The sequence below is a fragment of the Magnolia sinica genome, chromosome 8 (assembly GCF_029962835.1).
Source record: "Magnolia sinica isolate HGM2019 chromosome 8, MsV1, whole genome shotgun sequence".
Classification (NCBI taxonomy): domain Eukaryota; kingdom Viridiplantae; phylum Streptophyta; class Magnoliopsida; order Magnoliales; family Magnoliaceae; genus Magnolia; species Magnolia sinica.
Genome location: NC_080580.1, coordinates 80,206,564 through 80,230,347, shown reverse-complemented (window position 1 = coordinate 80,230,347; position 23,784 = coordinate 80,206,564). Strand labels below are relative to the sequence as shown.

The window sequence follows — 23,784 nt, the reverse complement described above, 5'->3', positions numbered from 1 at the left end:
CCTAGGGAGGCGCAAAACTGAATCGAAGAAGGACCCGTTTCAGGAAAGACCAGTCCACTTTGTCATAAGCCTTTTCCATATCCAGCTTTAACAAGAGATTCCCACCTCTAACCTTCCTGTTGATTTCTCTGAAAACTTCATGGGCAATGGCAATATTTTCCGCAATTAATCTTCCCTTAACGAACACGCCTTGTTCTTTGGAAATCAGCTTAGGCAAAATGAAACTTAGCCTGGCCACCACAATCTTTGTGAAGATCTTGTAAATACAGTTGCATAGACTAATGGGGCAATAGTCCGAGAAAGATTTCGGCCCAGTAGACTTTGGGATCAAGGCAATCAGGGAGGAGGTGAAGGCCCAAGGAATCTCTCCCCCTTGAAAAAATTCTACCGCAGCTTTGTGGATATCAGCCCCCACAATGTCCCAGCAGCTAGTAAAGAACGCACCAAAGAAGGCATCAGGCCCAGGAGCACCGTCTTGTGGAATAGCAACCACCGCGCATCGAACTTCCTCCAAGGATGGGATCTGCATGAGGATTGCGTTATCCTCCTCCGAAATAAGTGAGGGGATAGAGAACTCAGCTGGATCTGCAGGCGGGCAACCAATAGGGGAAGAGGGCGCTGTCAGCAATGTTTGAAAGAAGCTGACAGCTTCCCGCTTAATCGTCTCTTGATCGGTCGACGTAACCCCTGAGTCAAGCTTGATTTGGAAGATGCACGACTTCCTAATCCTGTTAGAGGCTGATAAATGGAAGAATTTGGTGTTTTTATCGCCTTCAGTAAGCCACTTGTTGCGAGATTTCTGCTTCCAGAAAATCTCTCTTGCTAGTTCGATACGAGCCAACTTGGATCTGGCTGCCGCAATCTCTTGAGAGTTGATGTTCGAAAAAGGAGATTGGGCTGAACCCTCTAGCTGATCTAAAGCTTCTGCTGCGGCTTTGATGTTTTGGGAGACATTTCCAAAGACGTCGCGATTCTAAGAGCTCAGATATCTCTTCACATTCTTGAGCTTAAGGATAATGTTCAACATGGGCTGGTTTGATAATGAAGTTCTCCACACTTCCTCAACCACTTTGAGAAAGGATTCATCTAGCACCCACATCCTCTGGAGCCTAAAGGGCCTCGGGGCAGAAATGAAGGGCTTTGGGAAAGCCAGGATCAAAGGAGAATGGTCAGAGTTCATTCGCGGCAGATGGTGAATGCGAAAACTAGGAAAACTGCTCATCTAGTTCCCATTACACAAAACTCTATCAAGCCTCGGCCAGACCCTGGTAGTACCAGTCCGGTTATTGCTCCAAGTAAAATTGTTACCTACGAAACCGACATCCATAAGACTGGCCGAATCAATAGCATCTCGGAAATCACTGAAGCTTTGCCTGATTAAAATTCCTGTTGCCAATCCTCTCAGAAGGGTCTAGAACATCATTGAAATCCCCACCGACAAACCATGGCCCAGAAAAACCTGCTGCCATCGACGTCAGGCTATCCCAGAGCAACCTTCGGTCAAGTCTGGAACATTTAGCATGGACAAAAGCCTGTAGGAGGGATAATAATCTGATGGACGAACATCTATAGAAATGATCTGGTTAGTCATATTAATGAGGGAGACAGAAATTGAATTGCTGCAAAAGACCTAAAATTTACCCCCTTCGCCGGCATTGGAGAAGGACAAGTGAAAGCCCAGCTTAAGCCCAATCCCAGCTCGTTTATGCTCACCCGCCATGGGTTCTAAGATGGCCAAAGTCGCTGGGTTATGATCCTTAATCAACCTACGGACAGTTTGGGTGGTGGCCGAGTTAGCCATGCCCTGAACATTCCATATGAGGATATTATTCATTAAGAACACCCTCGGAGATGGACTCATTGCCATACAAACAAGACTTACTTCCCTACCTGAAGCTGCTGCCCAAACGGGAGCCCCTAGCAATTTTTGAACACTCGGTCTTCTTACGCATATCAGACCAAGGAGTCCTGCTACCAGGCTTCATAGACGTGATAGGAGAGCAGTTGATAGCAGAGATATCTGATTGGGGGCAGGAAGCCTCACCCAATTGGGGAGCACCCTCAGCCAATGTACTACAAACAGGGCTGCCATTAGCCAGATTTTGGATTTCCTAGGGGTTGGTTCTATGATTTTCTCCTTCGCTGTGAGATAGCCGATAAGGGGAAAGATCGACTGAGAAGTCTAACTTCCTATATACTGAGACGCAACCATCAGACAGGCCAGGCGGCATTGGCCATCCCACTGCATTCTCAATGGGTAGTGGAGTTTGGATAGGGGATCAGAGCCTATTGAGTCTGGTTTGTAGTCACTGCCCTCTAAAGGATAGATTGGAGAGTTCCCAGCTGATATGGATACTTTCGGGGGGCGGTAATCGAGTAGAACACCACCCACAGGCAGTCGCTGGGGACACGATGAAGCCAAACAACCTAGATGGGAATCTACAGTTCTATTATCAACATTTGTATTCTCAGAGAAATTGCGCACCTAACTGATTATCATTTCCTTCGATGAAGCCGAAGGTCGGTTATCCGGGTGAAGAGCCTTATGCAACTGCTTCTCTGATTGGGCATTTTCTTCGGTAGTTGGATGCTCAGAGAAAGTATTATGCGATACATCAGTATCAGCGGGTTGGGAAGGGGGCAAATCGGCTAACTTTGCTGGGGGAGGGTGGACAATATTGACTGCGAGGAGCTCTGTGGAGATGCTGGAGGGGATGTCACGTTCTTCAGGATTCGGCCAAGGTAGCAATGGAAGGAGCGGGGTAGCTTCTAAGACTAGATCTCCTTGGTGAGTAGAGCAGTGTTGGTCGTGGTCCATCACAAGAGATGGGATTGAGGGTTGTGCAGGCCTTCAATAGACTTGGTGATGGCTTTAGCATTTGCCCAAACATCTGTGGGGTGCTCCTCTACACCGGATTTTCTGCCATAAAATCTGCTGGAAACCCACTCCCTACTCGATTTGGGGGCTGCATTATGATCACCTTTAGAGATGCCGTTGGGAAGGGCAGGGGCACAGGCCCTGATGTTCTCCAAATGGCACCAGATGGGGAAAGATTTTCCCTGCAACCAGCAGGGAAAGTTGGGATTGAAAAAAGGAGCCCAGAGCCAATCTCACCTGAATTCTTGTGAATCGCTGGAAGATCCCATATCGAGAGCATGTGTCTATCCGAAGAACCGAACCTAGTGTGGCTCCCAGATCATGGAGCACTAACTCAGTCCACGCATGGGCAGGAATGCCATAGAGCCTGATCCAAACTTCTTCGCACAGAGGGTAGATATCTGGGGACCATGGGGATACCCTGACCAGCCCAAAACCTTGCTAGAGGGAAGAATCCTCAACAAAATCAATCATTTCAGCCCTGGTTTTGAAGGTGAATAGGAAAAGGGAGTTGGAGAGTCTGACAATGTCTATTGCAGAAGCCCTGAACCTAGACTCCCTGATACCACCTTGAAGATAAGTAACTGAAATCTCCTTCTCACCTGACCATCCAACTAGACCTAACTCCAGATCCTGCAGCTTGGCTGCCACCGCAACTGGGTCCGCTGTAATCTGTTTGTGGGAGGGACGCTCATCTTTCAGGTTTTTAGGTGGTGACTCCTAGTCTCTCCTCCTAGGGGGCTAGGGTTTCTACTGGGGGAGGGGTTTTGGGCAGGCGGAAAAGGATGAAAATCGGAGGTTTTGGGTGGGGGATTGGAAGGGTATTTCGGGTTAGGGGTTTTAGGGTGAGCGAATTGGACGAACACCACTCTGCCATCAATCCTTTTACCATCAAGCACTCCTCTAGTAGCTCTAGTGTCATCCTCATACATGAATCGGACAAACGCAAAACCCCTAGGTTTTCCAGTACTAGGGAAAAGGGGCAAATGAACCTCAACCACCCTACCGTATTTCTGGAAAATCTGGAAGAGGTCTGTGGTTGAGCAGCTGAACGCCAAGTTGCCGATGAAGAGAGTAAACGCAGGGAGTCCTTCCTTCTCCTGGCCGTGAATGAAGCAGAGACTCCTGTTCCCGTGGTGGCATGGGCTCTCGAGCGGCCCCACGCATGCCCTCTCAAATGCCTTCTTGAGCGCCCTCTCGTGGCGTCATCGACTAGCTATTTACCTGCAGAGTATTTTGTGCGCGCGCTGGGGCTGCAGGTTAGTTATGTAAAAATATAAATATTGATGAATGGGGCCAGTAGCTGCTATGGTTACATTAAATTCATTATTATAATAATAATAATAAAAAGTGTGCACAAACCACAAGAGGGATTTTTTACCTTTTGTGAATCCTCTCTGTTCAATTAGTCTAGGTAGTGACACTTGCTTTGATTATTTAAGAGGTTGGATCAGTTGTGTCTGACTTCATGTTCATATGGTGATAGGATCTGTCAATAGTGTGTTTAGGAATTTGTGTTTGGTACTGGATTATTTACCATTGCATGTTACCATTATCATCCACAACACACATACCACTGCATGCACACATTTTACTAATGTTCCAAATTTTATAATTTTGATGAAATGTCTAGATGTTGTATGTCTTACTACATGTATTGATACATCTTCAGCAGGTACCATAACTTGGACAGTTTCTTAACCTATGTTGCTCAATCAACTTGGATACAGAGCGTGAAAATCGAAGAAAATATATTGTTTGGTAAAGGAAATGGATAAGGAGAAGTATGAGCATGTTCTTTGAAGAAAGACTTGGAGATTCTATCATTTGGAAACTCTATCAGAAGTATGTCTTTTTTTTTTTTTTGAAAGGTACAACTTTGTAATCTAAAGAAGAATGGCTGAAGCTTAAAAGGTCACAATTTCCGATCTACGTCATTCTTGACTCAGGATGAAGCAACAACCAAACCCAAAAATAAAGTTATGTTGTACATGCCAATCGTAGGATAAAATTTCACCTCCAATTTGCAAAAATAACTTGTGGGAGAAACGAAACACGAGAATAAATCTAGGATATCACACCACTAAAAAGGAGACTTAGATAAAATGAGCATCACACACCACTTTACGGCCTCAGAGACAAATGCACTGATCAGTTTCCATATTTAACTTAAACAACCATTGTTGCTTGTGAATCAAGTTTAATTGGAAAAGGTAACTTGAATGTGATGGTAAACTAACTAAAAATATGGACTAACTTGTCAATTATCCAATTCATGCTTGTCTATAGATGAACAGACATGTCTGAACATTGCAGTTGTGTGAACAATACTCACATCTGGGTCTATAACTTGATCGGATAACCTTTGTAGCCTGCCAATCTGGTTGAATCACCTGTATCATGATTTGAACTGCTAAACCATGGGTATCTCCTGCTTGTCACGAAACCATTTTCATGGCCCAATAATTCCTCATTTTACTCTGCCGATTGATCTTATCAGCCTTGCACATGTAGTAGCTTTCTACCATTTCATGGGACCTGTTTTATACCAGATGTTATGAGAAATCAAAATTGTATTGTTTACTCTTTTTTGTGTGTGTGCACATGTGTGTGTGTGCGCGCGTGCTCGTGCGCGTGCACATGGATGTATGTATATATACATACACCTACATGGCCATACATGCACATATATATAGGAAATGTTCCTATAAGGTTGACCTTACCGTAGCTTATGGTAAGGTCGAGCTCAATGGACCCTACCATAATTGTCTCAGACAATCTAATCCATGCATCCAGTGAATCCCCTCCAGGTGATGAGTTGTCCCAAAAACCAGCTGTATCCGAAACTCAGGTGGGCCATACCATCTGGAACAGTGCAAAATCATGCTTAAAACATCTGACATCAATTCATGGGGCCCACCTAAGTTTTGGAATAACTTGAAATTTGGTGGGACTCATCCAAGAGGGACACACAATAGATGAGTCAGATGTTTGAACCACACTTCGGTGAGTCCCCACAAGCAATCAGCAGGGTTTTAATGGGTGGGTGTGGATCAGGCTGAATTTTGGGCTGTAGGCCTAGAAAGTGGGGGTACATCTGATGGATGGGGTCTACACAGCTTGACCTTTCCCTTACAGTAAGGTTGACCTTATAGGAACACTTTCCTTTATATATATATATATATATACACACACACACATACATAATTTTGCTAAGCCTACACAATTCTACATGTAGCTGGCATGTGTAGGACATCCAACCCCTACATCAGGTGTGTCCCTGTCGGCCTGATCCAACAATCAGGCCTGTCAGCTCATCATGCAGGAAACATTTGCATTGCTTGCTTACTGGCTTTTTTACTGTGACACCTGGCCCACCTGTTGAGTTGATCAACCTAATTATTGGGCAGGTCATCTCCATGGTGGGATACCACCACTCGATGCACGGGTTATGCCAGGTTTGCATATGTGGCAATGTGTAGAAACACCCTGGCTCAGCAAAGCTAGTATACAAGCCTATACCTTGTGTCTGGGCGTGTCATTTTGTTTGCTTAGTTGCTTATATTTCTACTTTGTATCTGTATGTAGGATGCTTGGAAAACCTCTCTACTCTTGAAAGCGAAGAATGCACTGAAAGCCAAAGAAGAAGAGGATGATCTTACCTAAGTCTTCTCTCTGTCTTTCACTCAATGCTTTCAGTTTGCATTTTATTAATTTGCATCATGCTGTGGTGGAACTCTCTTGCGCTTGCTTTCACCTATTAATATGATCGATCATTTGTATCTACCTTGGTTTGGGATATAACTCTTCAGATAGATTGGATTCACTTTCTTGAGTTGTGTCCATGGGTTGGCTCTTGAATGGTTGATTTGTGTTGATAATAAACAAGAACCTTTCACGGGAAAAGCGGGCGATTTGAATCGTTGCTATAACGGTGACCTTGTGATTGGTCCCACCTTAGCAGGTTAGGTCCTTTCAGGCTACGAGGTTGGATTTGTATGAGATGCTTTGGACCCACACTAGAATTTTCTGCTTCCCAATTGAGTGTGGGTGGTTGGGTTTTGTTATTTTAGTAGGGATGGTGGGAGTCCTGAAATCGTACATTGTTCTTGGAACTCAAAATCTATGGTACTATGGATCTGTGGTGACCCTTAAATCTCTTCTCTGCTATATTCCCCTCTTCTGTGGATTCCAATGTTATTCCGGAAGTGTTCATTATGGATGTTAATATGGCTGTTTTGAGGTTGTGTTTGGATGCAGGATTGAAATGAATTTCGAACTGAATGAATTGTGAATGTTCCATATGATGGAGAAATATGTTCAGGAGATTTAGAAACTGCTTGCTTCCACCATTAGACTAGTAATTACTATTCTGATCAGGTCTGCGCATCCAAATGCACGCAAAATCCAATGTCGGTGCCATCAACACCCATCTGATTCCCAGGCGTGGCATGTGGTTTGGTGATTTGGATCTGGATTCATTTAATTGGCTTCATTGTCGACAGTGACGGCTCAAATTCGCGTTAGATCAGACATTGGATTGGCGGGCATTGCCTCTTGTCTATTATCAATCTAGTTGCTGAGATATTTTTATTTATTTATAGTCTGGCAATAGATTATATGTGATATATGCATGGTTAAAAGACTTGGCCACTTGGATCGACTCAACTTGTATTGTTGAACGGGATTGGTTCCTACAGACTCTTTGAGTCAGTTGGGATAGGTCGCAACAGCATCGTCCAAGTCTTAAAACCATGGCTGTATGGGGATACCATTAGTTAAGAGCCATGCCACTCACATTATCATTCCCAGATTATTTACAGTTTTGGGCCTGACTTACCAGGCCGGCCTTGGAATTTTCTTTGTACAAACAGGCATCATGGTCCACTAATTCAAACCTTTAATGATGAGCCCTTACTGTGGAGGTACACGCATTAGCTGACTTGTACACGCTTATGGGCTTAAACAGGTGGATTGATGTATGCCTTGATAAAAACAAGGGTTGCAGATGGATTTTGTTAGCTCTCTATTCGAATATTTTGGGCTCGTTACATGGGTTCTTAAACCTTCTAATATGCTGGCTGTTTCGTATGTTTTTGGTACAACAACGATTAAATAGGCTGGGGCCAGAGTATGACAACCTTTAAGTGGGTCCATGGCTAGGCCAACGTCTCCCATCAATAAATAGATTTGAGTCGGACCTTTAGCCGTCCATTAATGGTCCCACAGGATGGGATGCAGACCTAAAAAAGTCACGTCGATGTAACAGCCCAAACTATCTAGTTACGGAACCTTTGCTGTCCATTCTTATAACAGCCTTTCGTTTATATAAAACCTTGGAATCACTTGATCTACCCTTGTTGCAACTGTCATTAACTCATGTTTTATGGATTAGAAAGAGGAATTCTAGGATCTCACTTCTAAGGATTATTGGCATGTGGAGAACATGGTTGGATGATCGTAGCCATTGAGACGATATAGGAGTGATCGTGGATGGAGGCAATCGTAATGTCCTACTTCTAACACAGGGTTAACATACAAGAAAAGCGGCTAGAGAAAAAGGGTCAAATATCGAAGGTACATGGATCTTCCAATCTGGGACATTCTCGTAGCGTCCCTCTCCATGGTGAGGTCCATCATATCCACGGTTTAGATCATCGAAACCGTGGGCAACGTCCAAACCCTAAAATTCGTAAGAACACAAAAATCGAGGATGAGAAATCATCCACGTAGAAAGTCTATACTGTAGATCGGACCGTCTACCTAGCAGTTTTTGCCCTGTACAGTAGATCTCTAAATAGTAGGACGGTCTTGATCGATGTCAGGAAGCATGCAGTAGCTTCAAATCGAAGCTTCGTAAAGAGTTTCTTCATGGGTTCCGGTTTTGAAGGGTGTGGCTGCCGCAAGTGAAAGTTCCGGAAAAACCCGGATTTCCAAACATTTTATGACGATTATCTGGTCATGAATCTTGTTGGAACATAACCAGGAGTCTCGTAACGTCTACGATCCGGATTTGATCGGGTTTCTCGTGTTTTTGGTTTGAAGATCTCTTCCACCGCACACTGTTCCGACGAAAACGGAGGTTCGATCACTGTCGTGTCGTAAGGTCTCGATGTATCATGACAGTGGGTCCCACAACTTCATTGAAATGACCTTGATCAGACATCAAGTCTCCTGCTGTGATCGGATCTTGAAGGAGACGTCGTGCTGGAGGTGTGTTTCGGGCTGCATCTTGCGCCTTGTTTGGACGGCTGAGATCATTCTCAACGGATGGTAGAGATCGGACTAAGATGATTTGTGGGAATTTAAGTTTGATTGGGCTTTTAATTTAAAGGAATTAGACAGATATTCTTTCCTACGAACGCTCATCATGCACGCGGGAAGCAGATTTCTGTTTTTCGGTTTGTTTGTATGCAAACACGCACATGTGTTAGTTTGTACATGTGCAGAGTTAGGGTTGGTTTGTAAGTTGATTAAAGGTCCTATAGTCCCAAGACCCACCCAACATGTGATAATGGATCGTTATTAATTGATTCCTATCAATCGTCATTGCGTTAATGGCTATAAGAGATTTGGGATTGTATTTAATGGTCGGATTACGTTGGTAATATAGCTCAAGTGGTCCACATAGGTTTTTTGGGTTGTTATTGCATATATGTGTAAGTATTTTCTCAGATCAACGGTTAAACAGTGCTTTTATTAAGCGAGGGTGCATGATGAGTAATGTACATACGACTACTGTATATATTTTGAGTTTTAGAAATTACGGAGTTTGTAGGATTCTCCCTGGATATAGACATGATCTTTTGTGGATAACAACGACAGTCATTAAATGATTTTCGGTCAGGTCATCTAATGAATATACTGCTTAATTGTATTAGTTAAACATTGTCTGACACCCAGATCCATGGCTCAACTAGCAGACTGAGTGGAGATACCTCGTTTCAACACTTGACGTCTTGGGATCGATCCCTGGTGGGGGTGGCTAACTTGGAGTGTGTGTACTGACATGGGTGTGTAGTAACAAGCTATGGATCATGTTCTTAAAAATAGATTTTGTGAGGTTCATTGTCGGGTATAAACATATACACCCTAAAAAGCTATAGGTAATCAATGATGTATTTTTACCCATTAGAATTTGATTTTCTATGATATAGAATATTCGCCTATATAAGATGATCATAATCTAACTAACCTATATAAGAAGGTCATAATCTAACTAACGTCAAAATAGTTGATGATCGAGTTTACATGCTAAAATTATATCCGATTTTCTAAAATTTCAAGTTAGGCTATTTCAGTTGTTACATATATATTTAAATTTTCATGATAACATTTGAAGACTTTCAATACCCTACTATTGAAAAGTTCGGGGGCCCACTAATTATGTCCATGATTCTAAGTCATCAAATTAAAAATCAGCCAGATCCACAATTCGTGTGGATCAAACCAGGAGAATGATGGGAATAGGATTTTCCAACCATACGTTTGTGTGGGGTAAGCATGGTGTGCATCTTTCATCAAAACTGTTAATCAAATGTAATTCACTATCATGAAACGAAGATACAAAAAATAAGACTCCTCTAAAACTTAGGTAGGCCAAACTACATGGACTTAAAGAGTTGTGGGAGAAACTTTACATTGTTCCCTTTAGTTTGGCCTGTATGAGTTTCTTTACTAATATTTTGCATGAATAGTTCAAATAAAGATTTCCCGCTTGATATATAGAGTGGATTTACACAGACGATACAGTGGGCACCACAAAGCTTGGAGCGCAGATGATCTATGTTAAGGGCACAATGGTTTCCTGTGCCCTAAAATTCCATTTGGCCACGACATTTATGCTCATGTCAGCACAACAATGAAAAAGAAAAGAGAAAATTAAACAAAAGAACAAACTAATGATTATGAATTTTACATTCCATTACTTTAAAAAAAAAAAAAAAAAAGACTCATCTTGTTCCTTTGGTCTGACATTCGCCATGCAAGCGATGGGTGGCTTGGATGGTCCCACTGTGATGTTGATGTAAAATCAACCTTGACTGTCAGGTGTGTCCCCTAATGTTATGTGACGAGCCCAAACCTCAGCCCCATCTATGATCTAACTGGACCACATGATTGGAACAATGTATAGGGCAACGCTCGCCCTCCTAACACGGGCCATATCCTATTCGAAGAGATAGCTACGAAAGAGATTTTCATTATGAGATGAAGATTGGTAGGAAAAACGGGCCATATCCTATTCTAAGAAATAATTGTCATTATGAGAGGAAGATGGTTGAGAAAAAGTGATGTAGAGCGGGTCGCGGACACTTTTGTGTCCAAGATGGACCAGAGAAGGCCCAATAGAAGGTAGAAGTCATCAAGACTGTTAGAACCTTAAAACAAATATATCTTGCAAACCGGAATGAGTTACTCGACGTACCATATATGATTTTAAGGTAGGACAAGCTACTTTAGCCAACCAACCCCGCTATGTCAGGTTACGCAAGACAGATTTGTGAAATACCATCAGATCGATGGTCATTTCTCTATTTTAATTCCATTTTTACTATAACTAGTAAGTTTTAGTTTGATTATAACTCTTCATCCGTTGGGCTTTAGGAGTTGTGTCCAATATGAAAATTGCTTAGAATAATTAGGAGAATAACGTGGTTAAGCCACATAGGACACTTATGGCCTGTTTGTTAACGTTGAATTTTTGTACTTAATGTCGAATTTGGAAAATATTCCATGTTTAGTGGTGTTTATTACCGCAGAGGAAGGAAAGCGCTCTACCATTTTATGCCGAAAATTTTATGTGATAGGAGTCTAGCTTAATGGGGAATCAAGAATGCGCTCTGTGGTTATTTTTTTAAAATCCAAAATTGTCCTTTGCAAATGTAAATAGAGAGTGATCTAAGCGATAGAAAGATGTAGAAAGGCTTTTCAACTATGATAACCGTTGTTGTAATGGAAGAAGAATTTGGAAGAATATTAATAAGTTACAACATAAATTTATAGATAGCATGGGAAATCAACAGAGCAAGGCTAGTCCAACATAATCCAATAAAAAATAACTAATCAATTAATTTATCTTTTATCTCAGCTTATCGTAGGAGTAGCAATAATTCTTAGTTATAATTTTTAGCTGTAATTTAAATTTACGCTTATACGTCAGATTTGTTTTCTATTCAATATCACACAATTCTTTTAAGAGATGCATTATTGCAGTTACTTCTAGTGACCGATTGTGAATTTTTCATTTTATTTAATTGCACTGGTATTATAAAAGTTTTTTCTTATAGAAGTCACCAAGCAATCCATCTTCGTGGGAAAAACTCTACCTTCTAATTATTGCCTGATTTTTATAAAATTTTGCAAGTGGTTGAATAAGCAACCAATCTTCTCATAATCTGGCCATATATATTCATATTGAAGTTATCTAATTATTTTAATGCTTGGGGTTAAAGTTGATCAGTTTGTATTGAGTTGTTTTATTGATTTTGGCATGCACACACACACTATACATGTGACATAAATCAGACCCAACGTCCAACAACCACGAAGAGTTGATGAAGGAAAAATTACAAATATTAGCTTAATCAAAAACTTTTGTAACCCAGCAAGTTTTAATTGTGGGCGTTCAATCACCAGTATTACCTGTGAAATGGTCCACATGTGATTTAGATCTCCCGTGTTTTTGGATTGATGCCTTAAAATAAGAGGGTAAAAGATAAAATAGGCAGACTGCACGCATAAAACATAGGCAGCACCAACCAGTGCGGATCAGAGTCACTGCCAAGTCTTGTATTCTACTGGCAGCATCAACCCGTACGGATTAGAGTCACTGCCAAGTCTTGAATTCTACGGATACAGATTTAATTTGTACAAAAGACGGTGCCATTAAATGTATCCAAAAATAACGGGGGCACGTACGTCGACTCGACTTGTTGAGATGACTCGTTGAGATGAAGCACGCACGGATCAGAGTCACTGCCAAGTCTTGAATTCTACGGATGAGATTATGGACAAAAGACAGTGCCATCCTTTCACGAGTCATGGCTTGGAAATAATGGGGGTACGGACGACGACTGACTTGTTGAGATTAAGGACGGGGTGGTTGACGACTTGACTTGTTGGCATCAAGGTCATGGGCTCACCCGCTATTCATATCTCAGCTTATGCGAAGTGGTACCCTTCCCAGGGAAAATAAATTAGGACATGCTGAAAGCATATAAAACACCTGTTTTACGTAGAGCATAGAGCACCCAAAGCTTACATGGCCCACCACTTTGTATATGTAAAATCCACTACGTCCATCAGCTTCGTGCCATGACTAGGAGCAAGAAAAAGGAAGACACAAACTAAGGCTTGCCGCATCACAGGAAACAATTGGATGGGATGCCAGACATACGTTTGTGTGCAGGCAAACATGATACTATCTTTCATTGACGTAGAGAGGGATATGATGAGGTCAATCACCGATCTTTCGTAGGGAATAACTATTCGAAATCCATGGAGCTCTGTATACTATTCACTCAACTTCCTTGAATCCACGAGAGATAAAAGATAAAAATAATTCAACTTTTAGACTCAAACTTTCTAAAAATGTTGCGTACAATAAATAGCAAACTTATTATTTATAACCGGTCACCATATTCCTCGACTTCATGGTTTTTGCCCAAAAATAGTAAGTGTTAATTTAGCCTAGCCAAGTTGTTCTCTTGGCTTTTCTAAGCCATTTTCATGTTAGGCACGGCTTTGATAAGTCACATGATCAAAAGTTATATTCCAACTAAAACTTACTATTTATATTAAAAAAATGAAAATAGAAGGGACATTTGAATGTGGATTTGATGTAATCTCGCAAATCCAGCGTGGCCACCTCAACGTAGCAGGGTTGGTCAGCTAAAGTACCTTCTCCTACCCAAAATCATATATGATATGTCCAAAATCTCATCCTAGTTTGCGAAATACAACTGTTTTAAGGTTCTGATAGTCCAGATCATTACCACCTCCGATCCTCCTTCTCTGGTCCATCTTTGCCATGAAAGTGTCTATATCATTAATCAAACCCCTTCATCCGTATAACTCACGTGGATGTCATGAAAATGGAAAAATCAGCCTCATCCAAAAAATTAGTATTGCCACACGTTAACGGAGGTTTTAGGAGTAGTTTTACGTTGCTTCCATTTGTGGGGCCCACCGTATCTTCTTATTTGGTCTGATCTTTTGTATGCATTGTTCAAATAATAGTTCTCACCTAATGCATGGAGTGGATTTACATATAAAACAAGGTCGGCTGCATATAGGAGCCTACAACATTTTTGCAAAGACTCCTGTGGGACCAGCCAATATTCAAAGTTTCTCAGATCATATTCCCACCCAATATTCAAAGTTTCTCATATCATATTCCAGCTGGCTTCGGATGGATTTAGATGGTGTGTGACCCGGCGTCTTGGTTTAGTGTTGCAGGGTTTTAAATTCCTCCTAGTGAGCATGTGGTAATTTAAGATTTAAAGGTGGTAACAATTTGATTTTGTACCACTTAATTAGTGTGAATTTGGATGGCTGGATAGCTAGTAAACTATCACAAAAGTCTAGGATATAAAATAACTAGAATCAAACCTTCATGGTATGTAAATGGTTAAGTCAGTGCCATCCTTTCACGAGTCATGGCTTCTCTCCTCATTAAATGTATGCGAAAATAACGTGGGTACGGACGACAAATAAAGCAGTTAGTGGGTAAGGACGACGACTTGATTTGTTGAAATGAAGGTAGTGGGTGGTTGGTGACTTGACTTGTTGGAATCAAGGTCATGGGCCTACCACTATTCATATCTCGGCTTATGCGATGTGGTCCCTTTCCCACCGAAAATAAATTAGGACATGCTGAGAGCATCTAAAACACCCACGCTTATATGGCCCACCACCTTGTATATGTAAAATCCACTACGGCCACCAGGTTCAAACTTTATGCTATGACTTGTGGCAAGAAAAAGGAAGGTGCAAAACTAAGGCTTGCCACATCACAGGAAACAATTGGATGGGATGCCGGACATACGATTTTGTGCAGACAAACGTAAGTCAATCACTGTCTTCCATAGGGAATTACTACTCCAAATCCATGGAGCTATCTGGACTCTTCACACAACTTCCTTGAATCCACGTTGGATAAAAGATAAAAATAATTTCTAATAAATTTAAAAATAAATCTATTTATAATAAAAAATAAAATAAAATTACAATCTTTTAAATAGTGAACTTAAAGTGATGATGGACTTTTAAACTCAAACTCTCTAAAAATGTGGCTTACTATAATTAGTAAACTTACTGTTTATAAACAGCCACCATATTCCTATAGACTTCATGGTTTTCACCCAAAAATAGTTAGTGTCTAATATAGCCTAGCCAAGTTGTTCTCTTGACTTTTCTTAGCCATTTTCATGTTAGGCAGAAAAAAAAAAAAAAAATTAAAAAAAAAAAGTTAGGCTACACTCCAATAAGTCACATGACCAAAAGTTATATTCCAACTAAAAGTTACTATTTATAGGTTTTTATTTTTTTTAAACCAAAAATAAAAGGGAGTTTTGACTGTCGATATGATGTAATCTCACAAATCTAGCATGGGCACCTTAACCACTACAAGAAATATGGTCTTTACCTACGAAAATATTCATAGGTAAAAGGTCTTTTGAATTGAAAACCTCACTTTTACCTGCGAAAGATAAGGTCGTAGGTAAAATCTATCTTTACCTCTTCTCTTGTCCTTCTTCGCCATGAATGTGTACGCCCACATCATTAATCAAATCCCTTCATAAGTATAACTCACGTGGATGTCCTGAAAATGGAGAAATGAGCCTCATCCAAAAAATTAGTACGGCCCCACGTTAACTGAGCTTTTAGTAGTAGTTTTACGTTGATCCCATTTGTGGGGCCCATCTTATCTTCTTATTTGGGCTGATCTTTTGTATGCATTGTTCAAATAATGGTTCTCACCTGATGCATGGAGTGATAAAACAAGGTGGGCCGGGAGCCTACAACAGTTTAGCAAAGATTCCGGCGGGACCAGCTAATATTCAAAGTTTCGCAGATCATATTCCAGCTGGCTTCGGATGGTTTTAGATGGTGTGTGAGCCTGCGTCTTGGTTCAGTGTAGCAGGGTTTTAAATTCCACCTAGTGAGCATGTGGTAATTTAAGATTTAAAGGTGGTAACAATTTGATTTTGTGCCACTTAATTAGTGTGAATTTGGATGGTTGGATAGCTTAGTAAACTATCACAAAAGTCTGGGATATTAAAACGGGCATTACAGCAAATATGTACTATATTTTGGATCCCTCGGGGCCCTTTTTGGATACCACTAAATAAGTTGCTTTTTCTACTTACAACAGTAGGTAAGCTACTTATTTAAGGAAAAAAAAAAGCTACTTATTTACGATAAGTTTTTTAAAAAAATTATTTTATCATATATATTTTTAAAACTATACAGGACTCTAAACCCGGACTCTTCGGGCTGCCTCCATTAACGAAAACCACCCTAGGCAGCCTATATATTTAAGCCAAACTAGCTTATTTAAGTTAGTTTGGTTTATGGTTAGCTATACGTAACTTTTTTTTAAATTAAATTTAAAAGTACTTAATCTGTTATTATTATTATTATTGTTATTATTTTTTAGCTTTTTTACTTTTTCACAAGTTGTTGAAGAAAGGCATGAGAGATGGAAGAAAGGGGAAGCTGATTAGTGTATTGTTTAACAAATATACTTATCTTCTTAATAAGTAGAAACTAAGATAAGCTACTTGTGGCATAAGTAACTTATCTTAAGCAACTTAAGATCCAAACGCCCCCTCTTAATGCCACCAAAGCTAGAACATATAAATTCAGTAGAATTTAAATGTGGATTGGTCGTGACCCAACAGTAGGAGTTGGAAGTTGGGTAGGTCCACTGTGATGTTTTGTGAGAAATCTAACTTGTGCATCCATTTTTGCCCACTCATGTTAATATATTTACCTAAAAAATTAAGTAGATTCAAGACTTGAGTGGGCCATAGGTCACGAAAAGGAGGGAGGAAAATGCCTACGGTCCAAGGTAGGGGTGGTTCGGTCCAGTTCTAGGGTGAAACTAGAACCGAACTGTTCTCAACTGTTATAGGAAAACCAGAACCGGAACCGGAACCGGACCGTTTGCACCCTAGAACCGAATCGGAACCGGACCATGAAAAACCGGTTCAGTTCCGGTTCAGTTTTACGGTTCCAGGCTTTTTATAATCCGATCCAATTGCATAGTTTGTTTTTATAATCTAGCCCAATTGCATGGTTTTTTTTTTTTTTTTTTTTTAAAATCCGGTCTAATATATGATTCTTGAGAGTTGGAGAGAGCCATGAAATAGGGGGAGAATATAGGAAGATTAGGATTTTCTTACTCTCGCTCTGTCTCTCTCTTTTATTTTTAAATAAAATTTTAATTATTACTTTTTATGTTTAAAAAAAGTAAAAATTAAATATTTATTAACTGAGGGGTTCGGTTCCATATTTGGATCCAAGGTTCGATTTTACAGTCCAGTTCAGTTTTACAAAACCCCAAACCAAGAACCAAACTGAACCAACCAGTTCTTTAATTTTTGGAACCAAAACTAGAACCAGTGCGCTTCATGACTAGACCAAACCGTGTAGTCTAGACGGTTCCAATCCGTTTTACCGGTACCACCCATTCCATGTGCACTTGACGCAGGGAAGGACGTGAAGTCAAGCACTGTCTTCCTCAAGGGGATAACTGTTCTGGATCCACAGAACTTCTCTGGACTTCTCATAAAGACTCCTCGAACCCACGAGGAAAAGAACAAGAAAATAGAGAATAAATTTTATAAAATTCGAAATTGATTGATGAATGAAATAAAAGAGTTCACAACCCTTTAAATAGGGATACTAAGCAATGGAAGAAATTTCAGAATCAAACTACAGTTGAAACTCCTAGAATTCGTGGCGTACTATAAATAGTAAACTTACTATTTATAGATGATCATGATTTCCACTAGTGCGCAAGGTTTTTGGCGAAAAATAGTAAGTGTCCTATTTGGCCTCACCAAGTTGTTCTCCTAATTATTCTAAGCACTTTTCACGTTGGGCACAACTTCTAAAGGCCAACGGATGAAGAGTTATAATCAAACTAAAATTTATTATTTATTGTAAAAACGGAATTAAAATAGGGAAACGACCATCGATCTGATGGTATTTTGCAAATCCAGCTTGCACAACCCAACATAGCAGGTTGGGTGGCTAAAGTAGCCCGTTCTACCCCCAGAATCATATATTTTACATCCGGTAACTCATTCCGGATTGTGAGATACGCCCGATTTAAGGTTTGATGGTCTAGATCACTTATGTCATGGACCAGGCCTTTTCTGATCCATCTTGGCCATGAAACTGTCCGCAACCTACTCTACATCAGCATCCCTAGTTCAACATGATGTTCTTATGTCATCCAAACTGTTCTTAAGGTCACTTACACCGGTATAAACTCAAAGAGCAAAAGCATTAGCTTGATCTGAAACTTCCGTGGCATCGCGAATGTTTCAACCCTGAACATATAGTCCCCATGGAGTGAATTTCTTAAAAACATTATGGTAGGCCTCACCTACCTTCTGACCGAGGTTGGAGGCAGTTCGCGTGAAATTAATTCAAAATGGTTGGCACTACATGCAATTTTCCACGATGTCAGACATCGTCCCTGTCAAATTTATTAAAAAACCTTGTATAGTGGGCTCCACATAGGCTCTTCCGGGACGACTTGGTCATGATGGGAGCAGGATCAATGTTACCCCAACATGAAATTAATTCAAAATGGTTGGCAGTACAGGCAATTTTCCACAACATCATCCCTGTCAAATTTATTAACAAACCTTGTACAGTGGGCTCCACATAGACTCTTCCGGGACGACTTGGTCATGATCGAGTAACGCTGGGGTAACATTGAGTTCTGTCTGATTGTGAGGGTGCACTATTTCATTGACCTGCTAAATGTTTGTTGGAGAGGCACTTTCCAACCTTCTTAGGTGATGGGGACATCACGCGCATACGCGCACTCACTCCGCCGCCCTACGCACGTACGCCAGAAGGAGGGCCCCACAGTTGATCTGAATCGATGACGACGTCCAGGGAGGGCCTCCTAGTTAGAAGATGGAGTTTTGGTTCAAGAGAGTGGGTCCGATAGCCAATAAAAGTCCATCATAGGATCTCATGATCATGGCCCACTAGTCGGATTGATTTCATATTTTAGGTTTTGGTTATTTATATTATTTAGAACATCGTGAACGCTTTAGATTTCTTTGATTGATTTTTATTTTAGTTTACTTCATCGCCAAGTAATAGGTTGCGCACATGACATGAGTTTTAGGGTATAGAGTTTTCCCTATAAATAGGCACCCCTTGTAGTTCTTTTGATTTATTGAAGATTAATAAAAATTCTGCATTTTTCTACTCTCTGAGTCGTGAAGCCTAATTGGGTGCGAAGCCCTCCCTTCATCGAAGGGTTATTTACCGTGGTGCGAAGCCACATCTATCCCGATTCACCCCTATCTATCGCCATCTCTACTATCCATTTTCTACCATCCATTCTTCTCATCCCACCCTATCATCTACACTTCAAATCTGTCCTTTTGTTGCATTAGATTTCTTCATTACAGCAGGTTTTCAGAATCTGGCCCTACAGGAGGGCTGAAACTTCGGTGGACCACCATGCACAAACCGTACATTGGATCGAGCTGAGATTTAGAGGTTTTGGAGTCCATCCCTGGCCGACCAGGGCCAAGGTGGCCTTTTTCTGAATAGTGGGCCCCACACACGTGCGACTGGGATCACATGCACGTGTGTCTGGGCCATTGTTCTTGTCCACGCGTGCGGTACTTTTCTGGTTCATCTCTCTCTTCTCTTTCACTCCGCTTGCACCCAAAATCCCTAAACCTAACCCTAAATTACTCAAATCTCTAATGTTATGCCCCTTTTCTTATCCTAGGGTTCCTCTAATTGAAATTTCTAAATCCCTTGGATTAGGGACTGATTACTATGCATGTGTAGATGATTATTTCTTATCTTTGAGTATCGTTTGGTTCATAATTTTTATTGATCCATCCCTATCATATGTAGGCCTGGACCCGCATATATTCCCCTTCATTGAATGTGTGGACTTTCATGTGGGATATGGAATTTGTGTAATTGTTTCTGAACTTACATGATCTTAAGCCAGAAATCTCGCATATCATATTTAATTTTTATATCTTGCATCATTAGGCTAACAAAACTCAGTGTTAACCTCGCTCGACTCATTCCACTCCCCCATTTCCACACCGTTTCATACACGCTTGTGTAGAAATCTGCAACATTGACGTACGTGTTAAACTCGAGCTTTAGTCTGGATTCTCAATAATACAATCTTAAGGGCAGATTTCAAAAGCCATCTATTACTAAAATGATCAAAATACCTTGTGACTAAATGAGGAAAATGATTTTGTAAGACCCGTATCATAGTCCGTATTGTTCTGTGAACTTCCGGTCCAATTCCAGTAACCCTCGACCCGTATCTGACGTTTGCACGCGATCCTAAGCCAGGTCCCACATACCAACATTGGCTTGATTTGAAACTTGTATCTTAGCGACCGCACCGTCGCCGCGGTTCTAACGCCGTGACTTGCGCACCGAACCGATACCTAGGTTAGGAGATGTGGGCCTACGTTCATTTCGAGAAAAATGCAGCATGTTGCGAATTTTGAGGGAATCTCTACAATGTGTCTCATCAATCAATCAATCACCCAAGTCAAGTACACACCATACCCTAAGTACAACAACCATCCTTCCTTTTCCCTTAAGTCAACTCTCTCTCCCCTCACTATCTCTCTTTTACAATTTTTCAAACAAACCTATCCCCTTTTTACAAAAAAATCAAACTCACCCATACCTCTCATCCACATTCCTTACATTATCCCATCCATATCATCCCATCACCCCTTTTTCTTTCTCATTTCTCAAATCTCCCAAGCATCCCACGTCCAACCTCTCTTCTCTCCCAAATAACAACAACAAGTGTGGCCCACTTTTCCTACCCTCTCATCTCTCATCCCCACCATCAAAACCCCATCAACCACCATCAAAAGAGAAGGCAAGGAGCTAAGGAGGCTAAGGGACCAAGGAGATGGCCGATAGGTGGGTGATCCACCGTTGATTTCAATCTTAGGGCCACTTGATGTGGGACCCAAATGATGTATGCAATGTATAGAGGGGCCCATAGTGGCGGGGACCCTCTATCTCACCGTATATATCTCTCTCTCTCTGTCTCTCTCTCTCTCTCTCCTTTTGTGTTAAATCTACTCCATCCATCAGACGAAGTGGCCCACCACATATCAGGGAAATCCCACCCACTAGACCTAAATATATGTAATATATTTATATTATATATATATATTTATATAATATATATACATATACATCCATGGTGGGCCACGTCCATATGGGACCCACCATGATGCTTGTGTTATTCCACACCGTCTAACGTCCAGAGACGTTGGACGTGGCTCAACAGAGAAGTGTGAACTGGCTAGGGATGTGGCTAACAGTGAAGTGTAAATTGACGTTGGGGTGTACTAGGCTTGGGGTGGGCCACGCATGCAGGCCCCACCTTGATGTATGTATATAATCTAAGCCGTCCATTCCGTTCCCCAGCTCATTTTAGGCGTTGAGCCAAAAAATGAAGCTGATCCCATTTTTTTGGTGGGCCATACCATAGGAAATAGTGGTGTTTACCATTGAAAACCACCTGGATCTTTTTACTCACCAAAAACAGGCTGCATATTAGACTCATTTGGTCAGTCTTAAGTCGTACGATCCAATGGCTGGAGCAGATTCGTCTGATGCGTGCCTCACATGGGAAAAACCATAGGATTTCAGTTTTCAAAAAATAAATAAATATTAGGCAGCAGCTTCTGCTGCTGCCACTGACACCACCCAAGGACGCAACAGCGTCCTACGCTGGGTAAGCAGGGACCCACGGTCCTAGCCGTGGGCCCCACCGTGATGTGTGTGAACATCACCACCGTGCATTTTGATGGGCCTCCTTCTGACTATGGGCCACCCCTAAAATCAGCCGTATTTGGATCTCAGGTGGCCCACGTCGCAGAAAACAGTTGGATTGAACGTCTACTATTGAAACCCTTTTGGGTTGCAAAAGTTTTGGATCAGATATGATATTTGTTTTTACTCTTCATCCATGTCCATGTGACCTCATCAACGGGCTGGGTGGAAAACGAACAACACGGTGGGCCCCTAATTTGTGTGACCTCACCAACAGGTTGGGGTGCAAATAAACATTATGATGGACCCTTGGTCAGTGTGACCTCATTAGCAGGCTGGATGGAAAATAAGCATTATGGTGGGCCCCAGATGGGACCCACTGATGTATGTACTATGATCCACACCTTCCATAGTGTGGGCCCCCACCATGAGGTATGTACCTCATCTATGCCGTCCATCCTTCCCATATGGAATCCACTATGATGCATGGGTTGCATCCAAGCCGTCCAACCATTTTTAAAAGATCATTTTAAGGCTTGAGACTAAAAATAAGACAGATCTAGGATCAGGTGGACCACATTATAGAAAATAATGGATTTGGACATCCACCATTAAACCCTTAGAAATTTTAATGGTGAAAATCCTTATCACCACTTATATTTGGGTGTGGCCCATTTGATATACGCGAGGCCCGTTGTTGAGGACCACCTTGAATTGTATAAGGCCCATTGTGAATGGCCCATGCAATGTACATAAGGCCCGTTGGTGCGACTCACTAATACGGCCCACTTAATGAACATAAGGCCCATGTGATACAGCCCATTTGATTTACTTAAGGCCCAATGGGATGTATTTAGGTCCATTGCAATGTGTGATTCCTCCATGATGTATATAATGATGTTTGTAATGGGCTTTGCCTTGGGAGCAATGATGGTTTGATGTCCACATTGTATAGATGATGCTGGTTAAATGTCCGCATTATCCCTCTCCCTAAGGCCCATTGATAGGCCCATACTTGTAGTGTGTAGGCCGTCTAGGCCCATTTTCGCTATGCACAGAGCCCATCACTATATAACATGCTTAGTATAGATCCATGATTCATGATCATACGCATCATATGTATGCTTGATATGAGGAGTGACTGATTATAGCATATGCCCTCGGGCAGATTGTTTATGGGCTCCCTGATATGCGGAGTTGCCCTTCATGAGCGCGCGGTATGCGCAGGAATTGTTACATGTCTGGTAGAGTGATTCATGTACTTGCATGTGTGTCATTATGATTATTATATGCCTAAGCGACATTAGAGCCATAGCCTCCACAGACACATTGTGGGTGGCCGGATTGGATACCGAAAATACTGTTTCTAGCATCGAGGCGCCATAGATGTCCCTGGGTAAAAATTCCTGAACCCAATGGTACTAGAGGATGACTTCAACGTCGAGACCGAGTGGATACATGAGCATGCGAGAGCCGTATACCGGTAGGCCGCGTCTCCCACTGTGTCGTGGTCGGTTGGAAAGGGGTGTGAGCTTACCCGCCCGAGTGAGGGAACAATTTCTAGGTTGAGTTTGACCAGCTTGAAGAATCGTCCGCTATCAACGAGCTGGGCCCGATATTGGCAGCGGATAGTGAGGTCTCTTCCACTCTCCCAGTTGTGAGTCCGATAGGGGCGACAAGCTGGCGTAGAGTGTACTAGACCCCAGTGATTATCCAGAATAAGAACTGTACTGATATTTGATGAGCTATATGAGGATCTGGATGAGGTTTGACATGCTTGAGTTGCATCTCGCATCGCATGGTCTTGATATGGCCGATAACATTCATATCTTGCACCGCATAGCCTTGGTACGACTGTTTGC

The 23,784-nt window shown here is 41.6% G+C and overlaps 1 protein-coding gene across 1 annotated transcript; it reads right to left on the bottom strand.

Annotated features, from left to right (window-relative positions):
• Window position 1: 1 nt before the first annotated feature.
• Window positions 2–1,469, bottom strand: LOC131254332 (uncharacterized). Its single transcript, XM_058255320.1, has 2 exons — window positions 1,374–1,469; window positions 2–973 (listed from the first exon to the last, which is right to left on the bottom strand). Exons 1-2 carry the CDS (start codon window positions 1,467–1,469, stop codon window positions 2–4), a joined length of 1,068 nt encoding a protein of 355 aa, XP_058111303.1.
• Between the last annotated feature and the right edge of the window lie 22,315 nt (window positions 1,470–23,784).